At 45.4% G+C, this 14,187-nt stretch overlaps 1 protein-coding gene across 1 annotated transcript; it reads right to left on the bottom strand.

Moving 5' to 3' along the window:
* Nucleotides 1-11,872: 11,872 nt before the first annotated feature.
* On the bottom strand, nucleotides 11,873-13,794 carry LOC123082934 (tryptophan decarboxylase 1-like). Its single transcript, XM_044505149.1, has one exon. It carries the CDS (start codon nucleotides 13,695-13,697, stop codon nucleotides 12,162-12,164), a length of 1,536 nt encoding a protein of 511 aa, XP_044361084.1. The 5' UTR covers nucleotides 13,698-13,794; the 3' UTR covers nucleotides 11,873-12,161.
* Between the last annotated feature and the right edge of the window lie 393 nt (nucleotides 13,795-14,187).

Below are 14,187 nucleotides of genomic sequence, written 5' to 3'. Positions count from 1 at the left end.
GCCCATGTGTCCCCCCAGGGCAGGTGGACCCACCCGGTGGACCCCCGGGACCCTTCCGGTGGTCCCGGTACAATACCGGTGACCCCGAAACTTGTCCCGATGGCCGAAACAGCACTTCCTATATATAATTCTTTACCTCCGGACCATTCTGGAACTCCTCATGACGTCCGTGATCTCATCCGGGACTCCGAACAACTTTCGGGTTACCGCATACTAATATCTCTATAACCCTAGCGTCACCGAACCTTAAGTGTGTAGACCCTACGGGTTCGGGAGACATGCAGACATGACCGAGATGACTCTCCGGTCAATAACCAATAGCGGGATCTGGATACCCATGTTGGCTCCCACATGTTCCACGATGATCTCATCGGATGAACCACGATGTCAAGGACTTAATCAATCCCGTATACAATTCCCTTTGTCTATCAATACGACACTTGCCCGAGATTCGATCGTCGGTATCCCGATACCTTGTTCAATCTCGTTACCGGCAAGTCTCTTTACTCGTTGCATAACACATCATCCCGTGATCAACTCCTTGATCACATTGTGCACATTATGATGATGTCCTACCGAGTGGGCCCAGAGATACCTCTCCGTTTACACGGAGTGACAAATCCCAGTCTCGATTCGTGCCAACCCAACAGACACTTTCGGAGATACCTGTAGTGTACCTTTATAGCCACCCAGTTACGTTGTGACGTTTGGCACACCCAAAGCACTCCTACGGTATCCGGGAGTTGCACAATCTCATGGTCTAAGGAAATGATACTTGACATTAGAAAAGCTTTAGCATACGAACTACATGATCTTGTGCTAGGCTTAGGATTGGGTCTTTGTCCATCACATCATTCTCCTGATGATGTGATCCCGTTATCAACGACATCCAATGTCCATGGCCAGGAAACCGTAACCATCTATTGATCAACGAGCTAGTCAACTAGAGGCTTACTAGGGACATGGTGTTGTCTATGTATCCACACATGTATATGAGTTTCCTATCAATACAATTCTAGCATGGATAATAAACGATTATCATGAACAAGGAAATATAATAATAACTAATTTATTATTGCCTCTAGGGCATATTTCCAACACTAAGGAAATGATACTTGACATTAGAAAAGCTTTAGCATACGAACTACACGATCTTTGTGTTAGGCTTAGGATTGGGTCTTGTCCATCACATCATTCTCCTAATGATGTGATCCCGTTATCAACGACATCCAATGTCCATGGTCAGGAAACCGTAACCATTTATTGATCAACGAGCTAGTCAACTAGAGGCTTACTACATGGTGTTGTCTATGTATCCACACATGTATCTGAGTTTCCTATCAATACAATTCTAGCATGGATAATAAACGATTATCATGAACAAGGAAATATAATAATAACCAATTTATTATTGCCTCTAGGGCATATTTCCAACAATTGCATCGTAGGCTTGCTGGACGGTGATGGGTTGGATGAGATTTATCATGTAATCGAGTTAGTTTTGTTAGGGTTTGATCCCTAGTATCCATTATGTTCTGAGATTGATGTTGCTATGACTTTGCTATGCTTAATGCTTGTCACTAGGGCCCGAGTGCCATGATTTCAGATCTGAACCTATTATGTTTTCATGAATATATGTGAGTTCTAGATCCTATCTTGCAAGTCTATAGTCACCTACTATGTGTTATGATCCGGCAACCCCGAAGTGACAATAATCGGGACCACTCCCGGTGATGACCATAGTTTGAGGAGTTCATGTATTCACTACGTGCTAATGCTTTGTTCCGGTTCTCTATTAAAAGGAGGCCTTAATATCCCTTAGTTTCCAATAGGACCCCGCTACCATGGGAGGGTAGGACAAAAGATGTCATGCAAGTTCTGTTCCATAAGCGCGTATGACTATATACGGAATACATTCCTACATTACATTGACGAATTGGAGCTAGTTCTGTGTCACCCTATGTTATGACTGTTACATGATGAACCGCATCCAGCATAATTATACATCACTGATACGGTGCCTACGAGTTTTCCATATACTGGTTTACGCTTATTTACTTTTCCGTTGCTACTGTTACAATCACTACAAAAATACCATAAACATTACTTTTGCTGTCTTTACTTTTGTTGCTGCTACCACCACTATCATATTACTTTGCTACTAAACACTCTGTTGCAGATATTAAGTTTCCAGGTGTGGTTGAATTGACAACTCAGCTGCTAATACTTCAGAATATTCTTTGGCTCCCCTTGTGTCAAATCAATAAATTTGGGTTGAATACTCTACCCTCGAAAGTTGTTGCGATCCCCTATACTTGTGGGTTATCAAGACCAATTTCTGGCACCGTTGTCGGGGAGCGTAGCTCTATTCTTTGTGTCACTTGGGATTTATATCTGCTGGACACTATGAAGAACTCGAGAGATCCAAAAACCAAGATCTATCCCTCAACTACAGGGGAGGTAAGGAACTGCCATCTAGCTCTGCACTTGATTCACCTTCTGTTATGAGTACGTTTGCGACACCTACACCTGCTTCTGCTATTCGTTCTGATATGTCGCATGTTATTGATGATGCCACTTCTGTTATGCATGATACTTATGATGAAACTGCTTCTATGCCGGATACTACTATGCCCCTTAGTGAATTTCTTGATGAACAAATTGCTAGGGCTAGAGAAAGAGAAATTATTGAATCTGAATACGATGATGATAGTGATGATGAAAACATGCCTGTTATTCCTAAAGGTTAGCTTTTTGATAGGGATGCTTCTTTAGCTATTTTAGCTTGTAGAGATAGATATGAGCTTAAGAGGTTATTAATTAAATGGAACAAAGAATCAATAAGAGATAGAATGAGACCCGGCCCTGCTTTTGCTACTTCACCTATATGTGTTCCTGATAAGGATTATGAATTCTCTATTGATCCTGATATAATTACTTTGGTTGAATCTGATCCGTTTTATGGCTATGAATCTGAAACTGTTGTGGCACATCTTACTAAGTTAAATGATATAGCTGCCCTATTCACTAACAATGAGAGATCACGTTACCTCTATTTACTCAAAATATTTCCGTTCTCATTAAAGGGCGATGCTAAGATATGGTTTAATTCTCTTGATCCTGGTTGTGTGCGTAGTCCCCAGGATATGATTTATTACTTCTCTGCTAAATATTTCCACTTTTGCTGTGATTTTCGATCTCCTTGCTCAAAGCACCTCTCGCAAAACTGCTTGGGAAGATTGTTCCTTGGTATGTGACTCCTCCATTGGTCCAATTAGTTTTTGTTCTAGTGCTTTATTCTTTGCAAATTTGTGCTGCATAGGTGACCATGTTCTTGAGCTTGCATGTCATATTTTTATGGTCCTAAGTAGTTCTAATGCTTGATATAGGCTCTAGGCACTTGTAGGAGTAGTTGCTATCAGTTTTATTGAATTTGGTTTACTGTTATTTTGAAGTTACTAAAAATTTCAGAATTTTTCAGAGAAAAACAATATGTTTAGGAAGATGTTCCAAGGTGGTTCCTCTAAGAAGCAAGGACCCAGAATTGCTATGCGCGATGCTGACGAGGATCCACCAAGAGACGCTCCGGTACGGCCTTGCGAATGGCCGTCGGAAAATTTTATGGACCGTGCGGGAATTAAAGAAGAATTCAAATCATATTTGTGCAAAGCCGGTCTTGAGGATTTTGAGGCTAACAAATGCTCCCAGTATCATGATCTCACAAGTTCATTTGTGAGGAGGTTTGAGTATTCATCTTTGCGTAATTCTTCTTCAGTCATGTTTGATCTTTATGACAAATATTATACCATGGACCTAGAAGATTTTACTTCTGCTTGCGAACTTCCATCATGGGGCAGTATTAGGGATCCCCCTAAATCTGAATTTAGAAACTTTCTTGCTAATATAACTGTGGGGGAATCTAGAGATATAATGCAGGCTATCATAGGGAGCATTCACATTCCTGCTATACATTATTTTGCTCTCTTCATCGATAGATGCATAATGAAGCATGTCGCGTGTGTGTGTCCCTGATCTCAGCATTCTTAGGAGTGCTGTGTTAGGAGACCATCTTATCATATGGGAGCCATTGTAGCTCGTAGGTTACATCATAATAGACATAATGGAGATTTCTTTGGAGGAATTTATGCAACCCGCTTAGCTCATTTTCTTGAAATAGACATTCGCGAGAGTGATATGGAGTTGCCTCCCGCATATTTAGATTATAACTCTATGACTTCGCACCAGTTTGTCGAGAGGCCTGAATCACCTCTCTTATATCGCTTAATTTTTGATAAACGACGTGTTTTCCGTATTACTCTCCCTGCTCCTGCCTTCTTTGATTCACAGACAAAAGGAAGATATGTTATTACCAGAGAGGAGGCTGAAGGGCACGAGAGGAGAGCGGAGGCAGCTCGACTCCACGCTGCAGCTCAGCAGGCGATAACCGCTGCACATCAGTATGATCCCAACTATTCTTCGTCATAGTACGACCCCAACAACTATTATTATGGATATCCGCCAGGCCAGTCGTGGCCATAGACCAACTTAGGCCAAAAGCCTAAGCTTGGGGGAGTACGTATTTCTCACCGACATTACATTTATGTTCACACACACACTCATTGCTAGATGTAGGTGCTCATACTTTTTCACTGTAATATCCATGCTAGTTTATTTTCCTTTTCCTGTTTTCTTCTTGTGTGTCTGTTAAACCTTAAGAAAAACCAAAAAAACTAGTAGTAGTTTATTTTTCTGCTGTAGTAGTAATAATTAAAAAGAAAACCCAAAAATATTTCCCGTTCTTCTTTTGCTTGTTGGGAGCTTTCCCGTGTAAATAGTTTTATTTCTTTTCTTTTTTTTGGGGGTCAGTAGGAGAAGACCATAATTAAATTGTTGAAGTGGCTCTTATATGCATTATTGTTGAATTAACCAAAGAGCCCATATTGCCTTGTCTTCTCCTGTTTATTGAATGCTCGCAGATTCCTGCTTAGTCCAATGCACGTGCACTCTTATTATTATTCACACCATTCGGTCGTGCAAGTGAAAGGCAATTATGATGATATATGATGGACTGACTGAGATGAGAAAAACTGGTATGAACTCGACCTCTTTTGTTTTTGTAAATATGATGAGCCTGTCATTCTTGATTCAGCTTATTATGAATAAACATGTTTGCAATGACAATTAGAGATCATAGTTGCTTGTGCCATGCTTGATTAGCTATGAGTTATAATGGTTTACCTTGTATGCCAACATGCTATTGAGACGATTATGATGTGGTATGATGGGGTGGTATCCTCTTTTGAATGATTTAAGTGACTTGACTTGGCACATGTTCACGCATGTAGTTGAAACAAAATCAACATAGCCTTCACGATATTTATGTTCATGGTGGATTATATCCTACTCATGCTTGCATCCAATGTTTATTAATTTTAATGCATGTACATGGCTGTTGTCGCTCTCTAGTTGGTCGCTTCCCAGTCTTTTGCTAGCCTTCACCTGTACTAAGCGGGAATACTGCTTGTGCATCCAATCCCTTAAACCCCAAAGTTATTCCAGATGAGTCCGCTATACCTTCCTATATGCGGTATCTACCTGTCGTTCCAAGTAAATTTGTATGTGCCAAACTCTAAACCTTCAAATAAATATTCTGTTTTGTATGCTCGAATAGCTCATGTATCAACAAAGGTTGTCCTTATCTTCCGTGTTAGGCGGGTTATTCTCAAGAGGAGTGGACTCCGCTCCTTACTCACGAGAAAATGTCTGGTCACCGGGATGCCCAGTCCCATGCTTTATGCAAACTAAATCAAAATTAATTGCAAATAAAACTCCCCCTGAGACCTGATGTATGTTGGAGGCACTCGTTGTTTCGAGCAAGCCATGGATTGATGCTTGTTGGTGGAGGGGGAGTATAAACTTTACCATTCTGTTTGGGAACCGCCTATAATGTGTTTAGCATGGAAGTTATCGCCATCTCTTAGTTGTTACGTTGACAATGAAAGTATACCGCTTAAAATACAATTTATCTCTATTTCAAAACCGAGCTCTGGCACCTCTACAAATCCCTGCTTCCCTCTACGAAGGGCCTATCCATTTATTTTTATGTTGAGTCATCATCCTCTTATTAAAAAGCACTAGCTAGAGAGCACAACCGTCATTTGCATTCATCACTGTTAATTTATATTGGGTGTGACTATGACTGGAACTCTTTTACCATGAATTACAATGTCTAGTCAGTCCTTGATCTTTAAAGGTGCTCTGCATTTATGTTTTGCGGTCTCAGAAAGGGCTAGCGAGATACCATCTTGTTATATCATATTATGATTGTTTTGAGAAAGTGTTGTCATCTAAGATTTATTATTATGACTTGCTAGTTGATTATGCTATTGATATGAGTAATTGTGAGACCTGAGAATTATTGCAAATCTGGTTAGTTATGATCTATGCTGAAAACTTGAATGCTGGCTTGACATAGTTACAACAATAAGAGCAAACAGAGTTTGTAAAAGTTTTTCTTTCTTTCTTTCAGTTTGTCAACTGAATTGCTTGAGGACAAGCAAGGGTTTAAGCTTGGGGGAGTTGATACGTCTCCATCGTATCTACTTTTCCAAACACTTTTGCCCTTGTTTTGGACTCTAACTTGTATGATTTGAATGGAACTAACCCGGACTGACGCTGTTTTCAACAGAATTACCATGATGTTGTTTTATGTGCAGAAAACAAATATTCTCGGAATGACCCAAAACTCCACGGGAGGTCTTAGAAAAATAATAAAAAATCCTCGCCAAATATGAAGACCAGGGGGCCCACACCCTTCTCACGAGGGTGGGGGACGCCCCCCCCCTAGGGCGCGCCCCCTACCTCATGGGCCCCCTGTTGACCCTCCGACGCCAACTCCAACTCTATATATTTGCTTTCGGAGAGAAAAAAATCGGAGAGAAGAAATCATCGCGTTTTACGATACGGAGCCGCTGCCAAGCCCTAAAACCTCTCGGGAGGGCTGATCTGGAGTCCGTTTGGGGCTCCGGAGAGGGGGATTCGTCGTTGTCGTCATCATCAACCATCCTCCATCACCAATTTCATGATGCTCACCGCCGTGCATGAGTAATTGCATCGTAGGCGTGCTGGATGGTGATGGGTTGGATGAGATTTATCATGTAATCGAGTTAGTTTTGTTAGGGTTTGATCCCTAGTATCCATTATGTTCTGAGATTGATGTTGGTATGACTTTGCTATGCTTAATGCTTGTCACTAGGGCCCGAGTGCCATGATTTCAGATCTGAACCTATCATGTTTTCATGAATATATGTGAGTTCTAGATCCTATCTTGCAAGTCTATAGTCACCTACTATGTGTTATGATCCGGCAACCCCGAAGTGACAATAATCGGGACCACTCCCGGTGATGACCATAGTTTGAGGAGTTCATGTATTCACTATGTGCTAATGCTTTGTTCCAGTTCTCTATTAAAAGGAGGCCTTAATATCCCTTAGTTTCCAATAGGACCCCGCTGCCGTGGGAGGGTAGGACAAAAGATGTCATGCAAGTTCTTTTCCATAAGCACGTATGACTATATACGGAATACATGCCTACATTACATTGACGAATTGGAGCTAGTTCTGTGTCACCCTATGTTATGACTGTTACATGATGAACCGCATCCAGCATAATTATACATCACTGATACGGTGCCTACGAGTTTTCCATATACTGGTTTCCGCTTATTTACTTTTCCGTTGCTACTGTTACAATCACTACAAAATACCAAAAACATTACTTTTGCTGTCTTTACTTTTGTTGCCGCTACCACCACTATCATATTACTTTGCTACTAAACACTCTGCTGCAGATATTAAGTTTCCAGGTGTGGTTGAATTGACAACTCAGCTGCTAATACTTGAGAATATTCTTTGGCTCCCCTTGTGTCGAATCAATAAATTTGGGTTGAATACTCTACCCTCGAAAGTTGTTGCGATCCCCTATACTTGTGGGTTATCAATGGACAAGTTCAAGGAATTGACTACGACGAGACTTACTCGCCGGTAGCGATGCTAAAGTCGGTGAGGATCGTACTAGCTATAGCTGCATATTTCGATTACGAGATATGGCAGATGGATGTCAAGACGGCTTTCCTTCACGGAAATTTAACCGAGGACATGTATATGATATAGCCCGAGGGTTTTGTCGATCCGACTAGCACTAGTAAGGTATGCAAGCTCAAGAGATCCATTTATGGGTTGAGGCAAGCATCTGGGAGCTGGAACATTCGTTTTGGTGAGGTCGTCACTGGTTTCGGCTTCATCAAAAGCGAAGAGGACTCTTGTTTATACAAGAAGTTAAGTGGGAGCTCGATAGTGTTTTTGATCTTGTATGTGGATGACATACTACTGATCGGAAATGATATTTCGATGCTGAACTCAGTCAAGGAGTCATTGAATGGCAAGTTTTCGATGAAGGACCTTGGTGAGGCAATGTACATTTTAGGCATTAAGATCTATAGAGATAGATCAAGGAGGCTGCTCGGCTTAAGCCAGAGCACGTACATAGATAAAGTGTTGAAGCAGTTCAACATGAGTGAGGCAAAGAAAGGGTTCTTGCCACTCTCACATGGTATAAGGCTAAGCGAGACTCGGAGTCCTTCGACATCTGATGAGCGAAGCAGGATGAGTAGGATTCCATATGCATCGGCAATCGGATCCATCATGTATGCCATGATATGTACGCGACCCGATGTTGCATTTGCAATAAGCCTAACAAGTAGATACCAGGCCAACCCAGGTGAAAGTCACTGGGCAGCGGTAAAGACTATTTTGAAGTATCTGAAAAGAACTAAAGAGATGGTCCTAGTTTATGGAGGTGAGGAAGAGCTCGTCGTAAGGGGTTACGCCGATGCTAGTTTCCAAACCGACAGAGATGATTGTCGATCACAGTCCGGATTCGTGTACGTCATGAACGGAGGAGCAGTGAGATGGATGAGTTCCAAGCAAGATACGGTGGCTGATTCTTCTACAGAAGCCGAATACAATGCGGCTTGTGAAGCTGCAAAGGAAGGTGTTTTGATCCGGAACTTTCTGGATGATCTTGGTATTTTCCCAGCCTCGGTAAAACCGTTGGACCTTTATTGTGATAATTCTAGTGCCATCGCACAAGCCAAGGAGCCGAGGAATCACCACAAGGTCAGACACATAGATCGGAAATATCACCTGATACGAACGATCGTAAAGAGTGGTGATGTAGAGTTATGCAAAATTCACACGGATGCAAATGTTGCGGATCCATTGACTAAGCCGCTTCCACAACCCAAGCATGAGGGGCACGTTAGAGCTATGGGCATTCGATGTCTATTTGATTGACTCTAGTGCAAGTGGGAGACTGTTGGAGATATGCCCTAGAGGCAATCGTGTATGATGATATTTCCTATGTGTTTATGAATAAAGATAGTCCTTGGACATTATCAATGATGTGTATCAGCAAGTACGTGACTTGTTTGTGGGACTATGCATTGTATGATGACTGTCCTAAAAGGTCCCTAGTCGAAAGGGCTGTGTGGACGCGCATCCAACTAGACTAGCATATGACACGATCGATGGCTTGGTCTCACTAGCCATGGAGCATTGGATGCTAACCGGATAATATGGGCTTGGAAGGATCTGGTCGGATTCGACGTAGTCGAATCCGAGTCGAGATAAGGTCCAAGTCGGACAGACCCAACTATGAGACGCAGCGATATGTCATGTGTGAGTCTCTAGTACAACATATGTTCTATGTCCTAAGACCTGAGCTGACACATGTACTCGGGATGGTGACAGACTTGCTTTGGGCCGACCAAACGCTACTCCGTGATTGGGTAGTTACAAAGGTAGGTTTCAGGCTTGTCCAGACCCATGCTGCGAGACATGGTCGAGCAAGATGGGATTTGCCCCTTCGACCAGGAGAGATATACTCTGGGCCCCTCGTGTGATCCGACCAGGATAAGCATGGCCATGCGACAAGGATTATGAGATAATCCGGATAGTGGTCGGCATCACTGGAACGAGAAAGAGGTCGGGCTACCACAAGGATGACAGACTCGCCTTGAGCTCGACAACATGTATCGTGTGGCAAAAGTAATGGAAGTGTGATGTACAGGTTCGCTAACCAGCTTCATAGTCTGCTTGGTGTTCGGTATGCCTTGCTAGAGGCCGCTACCAACTATGCAGTTCGGAGGTGATCCGAACTGCGACCAAGCCGACTTGAACCTAAGGGGTCACGCGCTTAAGGGAAGGAACCTACGAGGTCGGATCCGAGGACACTGGTCGGATGTGATCCGAACTGTATTCGGATTATGGCCGAGTAGACTTATGGGCTTTAGGGTCCGTGCGGGGCCCAAGTGTTGAGCCTGCAACGGACGCCTATATATAGTGGAGGTGCCGCACACTCATGCGGTTGATCGCTTCGGCGCTGTCACTAGGGTTTGCATGTGTTGCGAATAGACACCTCCACTCGCCGCCGGTTGTGTGATCGGACCTAGCAGTCCACCGCACGACGTTCCTCCTGCATGCGCGGATACCGTTAGAGGTGGTGCACTTGCGCCGCTCCGTCGAACCTGTATGTGGGAACCGATCACCGGTTGTACGAGGGAGATCGGACGAGGAGGAGACGATCCACGCGGACGCACTGCCTCAACTCTTCTTCCGCTGCACGACACTGCGCGTCTAGTGGTAACGAACTGTGATCCATCTATCGTAGCATGTTCTTGGTTGTTCTGCGCGTAGGAAATTTTAATTTGCAGTCGACGGACCCTACCGTAGATCCCAACACCCCCCCCCCCTCCCTGAGGGGGGCGGAAGTAATGGGCCAACATGAGCCTCAGGGGAGAGAGAGGGCAGGACACGAGGAGGTGGCACCCCCCCATGGGAGTCCGAATAGGACTAGGGGAGGGGGCGCAGCCCCCTTTCCCTCTCCCTCTCCCTCTCGCTTCCTTCTTCCCCCTTCCACCAAGTGGAATCCTACTAGGACTTGGAGTCCTAGTAGGACTGCTCTCCCTTGACGCGCCCTACAGGGCCGGCCGGCCTCCCCCTCTCCTCCTTTATATACGGAGGCAGGGGGACACCCTAGAACACACAAGATCAATTCTCTTAGCCGTGTACGGTGCCCCCTCCACAGTTTACCAGCTCGGTCATATCGTCGTAGTGCTTAGGCGAAGCCCTGCGCCGGTAACTTCATCAACACCATCGCCACGCCGTCATGCTGACGGAACTCTCCCTCGTCCTCAACTGGATCAAGAGCTCTAGGTACGTCATCGTGCTGAACGTGTGCTGAATACGGAGGTGCCGTACGTTCGGTACTTGGATCGGTTGGATCGTGAAGACGTTCGACTACATTAACCGCGTTACTAAACGCTTCCGCTTTCGGTCTACAAGGATACGTGGACACACTCTCCCCTCTCGTTTCTATGCATCTCCTAGTTAGATCTTGCGTGTTCGTAAGAATTTTTTTAAAATACTACGTTCCCCAACAGCTTTGGCGGTAAGGAAAGTGTTATCTCTCGCCGATGATCTATACACCCAGAGGATTCAGGTGGCTTCGACTTGTAAGGTGGTCGTAAATGACATAAACCAGTAGAGTGTTGCAAGTTACGGTTCTATCATTAGGGAGGTGGTTTTTTTGTTAGTTGTAATTTTGTTTAGGAGTTTAGGACCTCAAATGTCGAGGCTCATAAGCTAACGAAGCATGCTCTTACTTTAGGGACCCGACGCCATGTTTGGTTAGGTTAACCCGGTGAGTTTGTCTAAAAAAACTTATTTTTTTGCGAGGAGCCTATAAAGAACTTGTTGCATTAATCTCACGGTCTAACAAGAAAGTGAGTGATCCAAAACAAAAATTCAGGCGCCTGACTATAAGTCACTCCCATATATTTGTATCAGAGTACAATACAAAGAATAATATCTCATGTTCTTGCAATATAAGCAATTCTACAATCTAAAAAATTTCTTTGGTACTGGCCTCCTATACATATATCCTCGGCCGATATAGATCACAAAAAGGAATAAGAACCAAATGTGCAAAGTAATAATAATCCGAATCATAGAAAAAAAAGATAAATACAAAAGAATAATTATACCCCAAATATAGGGATTTGTGTGGCTTCTGGAACTTTGTGCGTCTGTAGGTCCATTCACTTAATCCATGATACTGCTAGTAGTCTTCTTGATGAGGTCCCAAGCACTCCTCACATGCCTCTCCTCCTGCAGGGACGACCCCGCGGCAAACCGAAGCACGAACCTATCACCAACCACTGTGTGTGCAAGATAAGCCTTACCGGTCTTGTTCAAGTTCTCCATGAGCACACGGTTAGCCTCATCGGCATCCTCCTCCGTCATAGCTCCAGTCGCCTTGATCCTGAAGCACACAAGAGCAAAGTTCCTTGGTACAACCACCTCGAACCTGTCGTCGGCACGAACAAAATCTTCAAACATCTTGGCCATGGCGACGTCGCTACGGATATGCTCTTGGAGCTTTGCGGTACCATAGGTGCGCATGACCATCCAGAGCTTGAGCCCACGAAACCGTCGACCAACGCCGACCTGCATGTCCTTAAGATCGGTGACCTCGCCCGAGTCTGTAGCATCGTTCTTGAGGTACTCCGGGTTGGTCTCCAACGAGTCACTGAGGCGGTGAGCATCACGGACGTAGAGACAGGTGCAATCGAGGCATGTGAGAAGCCATTTGTGTGGGCTCATGCTAATGGAGTCCACGTGCTCGACGCCGTCGAGATGGTGGCGGAACTCTGGGCAGATGCACGCACTGCCAGCGTAGGCAGCGTCGACATGGACCCATGCATTAAACATGGCGGCAATGTCGGCGACGGCACCCACCGGGTCAACAGCGTTGGAAGACGTTGTGCCCACTGTGGCGCAAACATATGTTGGCACAAGACCAGCGTCGGCGTCAGCTTGCATGATATCGAGAAGCTTGGCTGGGTCGAGCCCGTAGTCGGTTTCCGGCCCGGTAGAGATGGAGCGGATGTTGGCGGGGTCGAAGCCTGCGAGCCGACATGCCTTGAAGAATGTAGAGTGGGTCTGGTCGGCAGCGTACACAACCAAGCGCGGCAAGTCGGCCACGCCGACGGAGCCGCTCCGACGCAACGCGGCGTCACGGGCGGCGACCAGCGTGACGAGCATTGCCTCACTCGTGGTGCCGAGGATGACGCCACCACCGGTGCCCCGACCAGTGCTGGTGCGGTTCATGAAGGTGGTTGGCAGGCGAAGGAGCTGCGCAAGCCAGTCAAGAGCGAGAACCTCCATCTCGGTGGCTGCCGGAGAGGCTTGCCACGTGAACCCGACAGTGTTCATGGCGGAGGCGATGAGGTCCCCGGCGATAGCCGCGGCACTGTTGGTGGAGGGGAAGAAGGCGAAGAAGTTGGGGCTGGCCCAGTGTGTCATGCCGGGTACGACAGAGGTCCTGAGCTCCTTCATGGTGACATCAAACGGCGCCGAGTAGGTCGGCGGGGACGCGCTGAGCTCGTCCTGCAGATATCCCGGCTTCACGTTAGGAAGAACGGGCATGGACTCGACGTTGGTGTAGTAGTCGGAGATGAAGTCGACGGCCTTGTGAAGATATGCGCGGACATCATCGGGGTTTAGCGGCTCGAACGCTGCTGCCTTGTCGTTGGGGAAGGCGGAGAAGGTCGTTGGGTTGGTGTCCAAGCTGCCCATTTTTTAGGAGCAAGACTGTGTGGCTTGATCAATGAAGTGGAGGTAGCTAGCTTTTCTGCCGGAGAGCAGGAAGAAGCGGCGGAGAGGTTGTAGTAATTAGCTAGGTTGGTTTGGTTTGGAGGATGAAGTACATAGGCGAAGGTATATATACCAGTTGGATGCGGGAAACGGCGTGGCGGGCTGGGCGTTGGATGAGTCCCGGTCGCGTGCGTTTATCGTACGCTGCTAGGAAAGTGCATGCATGGGTCGAGGTCGAGCGCCCGCGACACCAGTCTGCTGGTCAACTCGACTATTCAAGGGTCCAGATGAACGCTCTACCAGCAGCCCCCGTTATGGTAACGTTCGTAAATTGCCAACCAGTCGGCTGCTAGTCTGCTACTACACCATTTTCGTCACCACAGAAAAAATAAATCCTTTCTTCTTTCCGTTATTAACTCCATGTAGCATATCCCTTTGTCACTGTTTATTAGTCCCTGCTATTTTGTGTCAA

The sequence above is a fragment of the Triticum aestivum genome, chromosome 1A (genome assembly GCF_018294505.1).
Source record: "Triticum aestivum cultivar Chinese Spring chromosome 1A, IWGSC CS RefSeq v2.1, whole genome shotgun sequence".
In the NCBI taxonomy this organism is placed as follows: domain Eukaryota; kingdom Viridiplantae; phylum Streptophyta; class Magnoliopsida; order Poales; family Poaceae; genus Triticum; species Triticum aestivum.
This window is presented reverse-complemented; position numbering and strand designations above follow the sequence as displayed.